The sequence below is a fragment of the Tauraco erythrolophus genome, chromosome 9 (genome assembly GCF_009769465.1).
Source record: "Tauraco erythrolophus isolate bTauEry1 chromosome 9, bTauEry1.pri, whole genome shotgun sequence".
Classification (NCBI taxonomy): Eukaryota; Metazoa; Chordata; class Aves; order Musophagiformes; family Musophagidae; genus Tauraco; species Tauraco erythrolophus.
Window position 1 is genome coordinate 17,899,508 of NC_141473.1, and position 9,213 is coordinate 17,908,720.

The 9,213-nt window shown below is 43.8% G+C and overlaps 1 protein-coding gene across 2 annotated transcripts; it reads left to right on the forward strand.

The window, feature by feature from the left end:
- The first annotated feature begins 688 nt into the window (after window positions 1–688).
- Window positions 689–7,865, forward strand: CCNJ (cyclin J). 2 transcript variants are annotated; one of them, XM_086616694.1, is made up of 5 exons: window positions 689–757; window positions 2,594–2,804; window positions 5,242–5,541; window positions 5,634–5,793; window positions 7,454–7,865. In XM_086616694.1, exons 1-5 carry the CDS (start codon window positions 689–691, stop codon window positions 7,863–7,865), a joined length of 1,152 nt encoding a protein of 383 aa, XP_086472820.1. The 2 variants fall into 2 exon arrangements, with proteins under 2 accessions (XP_086472820.1, XP_086472821.1); XM_086616695.1 differs by having other exon boundaries at window positions 5,667–5,793.
- Window positions 7,866–9,213: the final 1,348 nt, after the last annotated feature.

The following is a 9,213-nucleotide window of genomic DNA, read 5'->3' on the forward strand; positions in this document are numbered from 1 at the left end:
CCCCGCCCCCTTCCCCCGGGTCGTTCTCGCCGCGGCTACGGCAGCTCCGCGGGCCCAAAGCCGCCCCGCGCGTAGCCGCGGAGCGTGGGGCCCGGCGTGTCCCGTGAGCGCCGCGCCCTGATTGGCGCCCGGCGGGCGGGCCGTGCTGTAAGGCAGCGGGCGATTGGCGGGCGGCCGGCCGCGTGCGGGCGCTGCCTGGCTTTGTACACACGCCGGCCCGCTCGGCCCTTTAACAATGGGTGAGGCGGGCGGCGCCGCGTGATGGCGGGGCAGCCCTCGGGACGCCGCGCCGCGCTCAGGTGCCCCGCGCCAGGCCCCGCCACGGCCGCCAGCCGCGCCGCTGCGTAGGGTGAGTGGCGGCTTCGGCGGGACGAGCGCTGCCGGCCTTTGTCGGGGCGCGATCGCCCTGCCCCCGCGCCGCAGCCGCCGGCCCCTCCGCGCCCCCCTCGCTGGGCCGTGCCCCGCGGCGGGCGGGTGGGGGGCGGCGTAACGAGCCTCACTTGTGCCCCGTACGGTGCCCAGCTGGGCCGGGGGGCCCCGCGCTGCGGGCGGCAGCTGATCGCGGTTAACTAGGGGCGAGCGAGTGAGGGGCGAGGGTGGTGCTGCCCGTCCCGTCCCGTCCCGCCCGCGCTCATCGACCGCTGCTTCCTCCCCTCTGCCCAGGCCCGGCTGCCGCGCCGCCCCGCCGATGGAGCTGGAGGCGCAGTGGTGGACAGGACAGCTGGCTGCCGACATCCACCAAGCGCTTCGCTATAAGGTAGCCCGGTGGGGCGGCGGGGGCCGCGGGGGGAGGCGGCTGCCGCTCCAGCTCCCGGCCCTGTGCCGCCGGGGGAGCGGGGGGCTGGCGGGCCTGGCGCCTTTGTGAGGGCTCTAATGACCGGAGCCGGCCCTCCGGAGGACGGGCAGCCGGCACGGCGGCTTGGAGCGGGGTGGGAAGCGCGTGTGTGGCAGCCGCCGCTCGGCCGCCGGGATTTTGGTGGAGTTTGCTTTTCTAAACCTTGAAAAACACCGTGTCTTCCCCTCAGTTAGCGCTCAGACTGTTTGTCCTCAGTCTTGACAGTTTATCTGACTGACCGGACTGTTCTCTCTCTGCACTTTGAAAAAGCAAAGGGGTCACGGTGCTCTCGGTTCTTCTGTTGGGATGTGTGAGCGGGTCCAAGTTTGAACTCTGCAGAAAGCATTGTGATGCTGTTGTAACAGGAAAACCCAGCCAAACACTAGGCGCAGTAAGAACAGTAGAGGATTTAGATTTAGACAGCACCACTTTAAAGTTGCTTCGACTGACCCAAAGTTGCTCTTTGGGGCTACTTTCATAATAAAGGCTGAAAATGAGTTTGCAGTGACTGAACTTACTAAAAACGTGCTTTTGCTGCCTGATAATAAGTGATGAGTGGATTATCTTTTTTGAAGGCGTGACTGCTAAAACAGCTTTTTGTTTGTGGGGGCAGGGGGGAACACAAGAGAAGGACAGGATCATTTATTTGCTACCAGAGTTACTGTTACTAAAACTAAGTTAGTGTTGTGAAAGATTAATTCTAAAGCTTAGTAGTTATGGCTGGAGGTTTTGTTGGCTTGTTTATTTGTTTGGGGTTTTTTTCACTTCAATGGCGTGTTTCAGAACTTTGAACTGACTTTGAAAATTTTGGGTGATTTCATTCCAACTTGAAGTCATCAGACTGTCCTGCTGGAAATTTAATTTTACTCAAAATCCTACTTAATCTGGGCTGCACAGTCTAACTCATAAATTTATTCATGATAACAGAAGACAGCACTGCTGTTCTGCTGTGTACAAGAGGAGATACTATCTACTAGGCAGGAGCCTGGGGAATGTTCTTTCTACTAGTCCAAATTTTGTATTCAAAATGGATCATGCCACAGATTTTTCTCATCTGTGTTCGTAGAGCTTTTGTTTTGTGAGGTCCTCCCAAATCTGAGACCTTGTGAGGTTTATGTATGCTTAACTAAATGCCTGAGAGCACACCATAATCGGTGTCAGTGCAACATCAATCAGATCAGATTAAGTTGGGGTTTAAGCGTATGTATGCAGCAAATGTTGACACACACACACACCCCGCCCCATACCTCTTCCTAACATTGCTACCTTCGGCCAGCTGTTAGTGCCCTTCTCCTGGAGGCATTTGCAGGAGATCTGGCAGCATTGGAACACGCAAACGTTTCAGTACAAAGTCTGATTGCTCAGATTGAGCTGTAGCAGCAGGGGGTTGAGTTAAGCTATTGGACTTTGCATTGAAGCAGCTGAGGAGTACGCAGGTACCCTTGCCATTTCCCTGGTGGGAGGTACAGCCTTTGTAGTAGAGGTAACACAACAGAAATAGTAAAAGCTGAAGTCACTCTAGCTGATTGACCAAATGAAAGATGTTAAATTTTAAATTATTATACTAATGTTGTGCAGAACAAAATTATTTCTCAGTTCTTCTGTAAGAAAGGACGCTGAAATGATGGGAACAGAAGGAAGAGAGGAGAAAGCACGTGATAATTCCATAATAAATTTGATAATATCAGCTATATTAATATGATACCAATTCAAACTAAATGATGGTTTTAATAAAATTAAGTGTTGCTGTCCATCTAGGAGCTGAAGCTGCCCTCCTACAAAGGCCAATCTCCCCAGCTACATCTGAGAAGATACTTTGCAGATCTGATTGCCATTGTGAGCAATCGGTTCAGACTCTGTCCTGCTGCACGACATCTAGCTGTGTATCTGTTGGACCTCTTTATGGATCGTTATGACATATCTATACAGCAGCTGCATGTGGTTGCTCTTTCCTGTTTACTTTTAGCAAGTAAGTGTGTATCACAAAACTCTAACTAAAGAAATGTGGGTTCTACTGCCAAATATAAGGCATGTCTTGAGGGGATACAGTAGACAGGAGAAACAAAGTGGTTATAAAAGACAGGCAGATTAATGTATAACAATTTGGCGCAATTGGTAGAGCCTTTTTTTAGACTCTTTTGACTTCTGTTGGCACCTGATGAAACTGAGGGGACAAAAAACAAACTGTGATTAAAAACCAGTGTCTGTGCTTGGAAACAAATTATTTTAAGGTGAACTTTCAGAGCTGTATTGTAGGAATAGAAAGGCTGTCTTTCTGTGGACATCTCAAAATAGGTAGATCCAGTTCTGAAAATTAGAAATTTGCATACCTGTGATAAAGGAAGAAATTAAATAAAACATATGTAGTCTGCACTGCACCCTGCTGATGGTGCTGTGTGGTTCTGAAATACTTCAGATTTCATAAATTGCAATGTTCTTTAAGCAAGGTACGGCTAACATAAATCCTGTATTGTCACATACAAAATGTAATACTGGTGAAATACGCTGGCGAAGGCACAGTAGTCTGAAGACAGAAGTAATGACAAACATTCGTTACGAATAGTGCTGCTTATGTTGACCTCAGCTAGATTCTTACGGTGTGTATCCGTCTTTTGACATTTGTGGACCCCTTTTAGATGTCCCTGAAGAAATATGGGTGTAGTTTGCTGGGATACCTGCTGGCACTTGTTCTTAAACCAGTAGATTCAGAGAACCAGATTTTGGCAGCAGAGCTAACTGTTGGTTCAGTTTCTGCTGATCTGTTTCTCTGAATCTATTTTCATTTTCTCAATTAAGATGTATTGCATTGTAGCTCTAGGCCCTCTTTGCTAGAAAACCAGAGCATTGAGGTGGTGTTAGCTATTTTTGGTATACTGCTTCCTTTCATTGCATCCCCTTTCTCCACCAATACAGCTATTCAGCAGAACAGTTAAAAAAGAAAAGAGTTATTTCAGATTCTTCTGGGGTAAACTTTGACTGGATGCCACCAGCCAGCAATCTTTTTTTGGCAAAAGATGAGGTGTTGAGTATGAAAACCTTGCCTTAGAAACCAGTGTAATCCATTTAGGAAAATGGATTGGCTTTGAACTAATGCCAGATTTTCAAATGAAATCCATGTTCTGAGGAGAATTATAATTAAAAAAAAAAAAAAAAAATCACCTCTGTCATCTTTCATGACAAGCTGCAAGTAGAGCTCCAAAAGCCTGGAGTACTCAGTCTTCTGACAAGCAGTGTATGAATTGGTTTAGAACGCACAAACCAGAATGCTATTTTAAACTTTTGCCCTGTGTGGCTTAAACAAGTGGTTGAATCAGCAGTGTAGTAAGTTGGACAAATCACACTGTGATATATCTGATAAGGTTATAGAAGTAATAAGAGAAATTATTATGTGACTCCTGAAGCTTTTATTTCTATAATTACTGGAGTATGGGAAACAAAAACTAACAGAGTGGGACTGGTGTTGGATTAAGTCCTGTATAAGTACCTCCACTGCTGGGGGGGAAAAAGCAAATGTTCAGTATGTTCAGTCCTGCAAAACTCTGAAAATGTGCATTTACAACGTATCATGTAGTACTGAATAGAGAGTGCAAGATGGAAAGAATTTGCAATGAAATTGAAATAGCACAACCATATGGTAAACTATGGAAATGTGACACTTGTTTCTCTTATTAATGGGTTTTCTACATACACAATTTTGCTTCAGGCTAAAAGCATACAGGCCTGACAAGCTGAAGTCTGAAGAAGGCTGAAGCTACTAGCAGTGTTAAAGTTGAAATAGTGTATGTGGCAGTGTGAGTTTTCAGATGCACATTACCAAAATCCACTTGTTTGAACTGCTGGAGCAGCTTACCAGCTATCAAATCTACAACTGCGCCTACCATAACAGGCATTCAGCCACATTGGCTAGAGCTCTTGCTATGCTCTAATGTTAGAGTTTTAGAAACAAAACTGGTGTGTGGGGGTGGGAGGCTGATTAAAGCCAAATGCCAGCGTGGTGGTGGGTATGTCAGGTCACATCACAGTGGTGTTTCATTGATGATGAGGACACATTATAAAATAATTTGGTGACAAAAACTCGGCGTATGCAGTGCCAGTGATGTTCTAATACAGCTTGCTTCTGCTCTTGACAACCAGCTTCTGTGTGCCATGGCAGGAAAACTGACAGGAAACATGGCACTGCACAATATCCTGCACAGTGTTTGACATTATCTGCTGAGATTTAGCCCTTTATAGTACATACCTTTTTGGCTCTGATGACGTCTTCCATTTGAGCTTTGTATCTGCAGGAAGGTCTCAAGCTTGTTTGACATAGTAGAATTGAAATGTGACCATTAGATACAATCTGTCTTATAGTTCACTCATGCTGAACCTTTCCCCCCCCCTCCCCTCTTTCTGTTCACCTGAAGGTAAATTTGAAGAAAAGGAAGACAGTGTTCCCAAACTTGAACAGCTGAACAGCTTGGGTTGTATGACTAACATGAATTTGGTATTAACAAAACAGAATTTGCTTCATATGGAGTTGTTGTTGCTAGAAACATTTCAGTGGAATTTGTGCCTCCCAACTGCTGCTCATTTCATCGACTATTATCTTTCTATTGCTGTCCACGAGACTGATCTTCATGATGGCTGGCCAATGGTTTGCTTAGAGAAGACTAAGTTATATATGGCAAAATATGCTGATTACTTTCTGGAAGTATCACTGCAAGGTGAGTTACGTATTTCAGGTAATGACTCCTTTGTTGTCTTGACAGGATAATGTCCAACTTAAATGAATCTTTCTCTTATTCCTTCTTCCTAGATCATGCATTTTTAAATTATGCCCCTTCTTTAGTTGCTACTGCATGCGTAGCTTCTTCAAGGATTATCTTGCGTCTCTCACCAACGTGGCCTACCCGCCTGCATCATCTTACTGCGTACTCCTGGGATTTCCTAGTGCCATGTATTGAGCGACTATTAATGTAAGTTAACAACAGCAGCTTTTTTTTTTAAGCTCATTTCTGCATCCGTTGGTATGTTTAATTGCAGTTAGCACTGAAAGTAAATTTCTTTTTGGATTTCAATTTTTCTATTCTAAAAATACTTAGGTAATATTATTAGGTAAGAACTCTTTTGTTCTTTCCAAAAAAGAAAACCTTATCAGATCTAACCTCTTTCCTGTTCTTTCAACAAAAAAACCTCAGGCTTGCATTGCCACTGAACATCTTTTGGAATGCTTTGAGAATCTGTTAAATAGCTTGTTCCCAATCTCTGTAGTCTGCTCAGTGACGAAGAAGAGATAGTGCAGAGTACCAAAGGCATGGGAGCTCCTACTTACTCCGAAGACTTTATGCCTTGGAAGTTCAAGGGAGACTCCAAACAGGTTATGGATCAAACATGCAGACTGTTTGAGTGGCCAGCTTTGAGAGGAGGATATGACCAGGAGGAGGTTGTATCCATTTTTGCACTATGGTGGAGAGATACAGCTGACATGAGATAAAAATGCCAACAAATGCCAAGTGAACCTTTCTGAGAAGGGATGCTACACAATCAGTTCTTTTATTCTAAACCTTAAGGTCAAAACCTATGCCCACCATAACTGCTTTCTTCCTACAGAAGTTTGCTCTTGCCCAGATCTGAATACAGCTGTGCTCCGTAGAAGCACAGGAACAGCTGTATCTGGAAGAATCTTCCTAATAACTGTGACATTATGATCCTGGATGGCCTCTTTATGTTTCACTAATACTTGTAATGAAAGGGATAGTACCTAAAGCATGCAAGTGCTGTTGCAGAGTGTTTTCAGTACTGCTCTGGTACACTTAGAGGTGGGGAGGAGGGGGTGAAGCCTTTCAGTCATCTTTGCAGTGCACCGTAAAAAGTTAGCAATCTTTTAGGAAAAAGTGGTGAGGGGTTGAACCCCAACTGTCTTGAAGAGATCTGCCCTCTATAGGCAGTACCAAAAAACTTTGATTTTTAGGCCTGACAGAACTGTGTGGGTGGCACTTGCTTTACCTCAGCATAAGAGCAAGAGAAAGAGTATGTCTAAATACGTTAGAGGCAGGTGTAATTCAAAGGGAATTCAGGTGAGCTAAATTGTCTAACTTAAGTACTGGGTGGGCTAGAAAAAAGGTGAGAGGAAGAAAAAAAACAAACAAAAAATGCATTTCCACTCCCCAAAGCAGGATCCAACATAAATATACATATGATCTTTAAGTTCTGTAATGTAGACCTTTAAAAACCCTGTACTCTATTACCCATTTAAAAGAGGTAGAAGCAGCAAGTAAGTTTCAATTTCAGGTTCAGGGAACGTGGCACTTTAAGAGTACACTAGCAGACCTTATTGCGCTGGTAATTTTAGATACTGCTGTATAATTTGTATTGTATTTGGCTTTTATCTGCGTTTTGTATTGCTATGAAATGAAGTGAAATGCTGAAAAGAAACTATCCTAAAGAAACACATTTTAAAACTTGAGATGATTTTAAAGGGTAGACTAAAATTATTTTCTCTTTCTTTTCTTAAAAGCTTTGGAAGCTTTCAGATAATTGCACCATTTGTTAGAGTGCTCTTAAAAGCTAACCCAAAAGAGTTGAAATTTTTTTAATATCTATTTTCAAGTATCCTGTCTTCTCAATTTGTTTTAGTGCACATGATAACGATGTGAAGGAAGCAAACAAGCAAAAAGGACAACATGCTCAGTCTGCCCAACACACTGTATTACAGACCCCAGCTCCAGCTGCCCAGCAGGCTAATGCTCAGCAGCACATACCACAGTATCTCCAAGCTCATCAATCCTCATTACAGTATCACCATCAGACATCACAGCAGCAAAACTGTCAACAGATACTGTCATCTAATCATACAGCATCTTACCCACTTCAGACTTGCCCTGCTGCCTTACAATCTAGCGTTCAGGCTCGAGGCCATGTACAGACTGGTGCTGCAATGTCACTAGCTGTTCCGCTAGAAGTGAAGCCATGTATAAGTGTCTCCTACAACCGGAGTTACCAAGTAAATGGACGATATTCCTGTGTTACTCCCTGCTTTGAGAGGTGATAAGTACGAAATGTGTTGTGTTTGTTTGTTTGGGGTGGGAAGTTGTGCTGAGAGGAATTGTTTTGGTTTTTTTGTTAAGCCTCAAATAAGTTTGAGGGCAACAAACTGAATAAAAAGATTGTCTTTCTAGAAGAAAAGAAACTGAATTGGCAACCAGTACTGTAGCTCAAATACAGACTGCAAAAAAATAAGCACACAGAACACTCTCTAAAAAGAATGTGTGTACCTGGGAGTAGTGAGTTCTTACTCTGGCACTCGGAATACTCTGTGCTTCTGATGCACATATTTGAAATACTAGTCAAAAGAAAAATAGCTGTGGCCTAACTACAGACTTACCTTTTAATGAAGGAGATATGCAGTATTATTTTGAAGACATTTATGTAATACCACCATACAGTATTAACACTTATGTTAAATTTACTGAAACTTAAGAATCCATTGAATGCCATACTCCTCCAGATACCTGGAGACCGCAGGAAGAAACAAATCTCATCCGGCTAACTCCAGACTCTTGCCCCTTTTTCAGCACTTGTGTTGGATATTTGCTTTAGGCTAAGGCATTTGAGCTAACTGGTATTTTGGCTAGTTTTTAAGTTTTGTACCTCACAGGATAGACACTATGTTTTTGCTTCTTTTCTCTTCCCTATCCTCCTTATGTTTAAAGTAACTCTTTCATACTAACTCAGGGAATTTTCTACTCATTACTCTGTGCTGCTGGTTTGTACACTTAATTGGGTATAACTTGAGGGAGGAGACTATAGCAAGTGGAGCAGCTTTTCTTCAGGGCATCGATATGTGGAGTACCAAAGGGATATGTGCATTCACAGAATGTAGGTGTGAACAACTACCCAGCAGTGTGGTATTGAGTGAGTGAAGAAAAGAGAAGGTTTCAGCTGAAGTTGTACTGTACCAGAACTACTACAGTGGCTGTGATTCCTCTGTGTACACACACACGTATCATTAACCAATAGAAAGCATCCTCCAGTTGCACTGACAGTTTTACTTGTACAAAAAAAGTACAGTTAAATGCTTACAGAAATCCAGTTCTGTCAGGCTTACAGTGGAGGGAAATTCTCAGGTAATAGTGGGGCAACTTTTTCTTCTACTATTTGGGAGTTCTGGAAGAAAATGGAGAGATTTACTCTTCTACGGGTGGATCAAAAATATATTGAACTGCTTTATCACAATGAAGGTGCTAATAACTTTATGGAATTACTCTGTCTCCTGTGGAGTGGATGGTTTGAGGGTAGAAAGCTTCACTCATCCAACTCTTGGATGAAAATGGTGGTAGAGATGTATTTTTGAGGATGGTTGTGGGTTTTTTTAATATAAGAAGATACCTGACTTT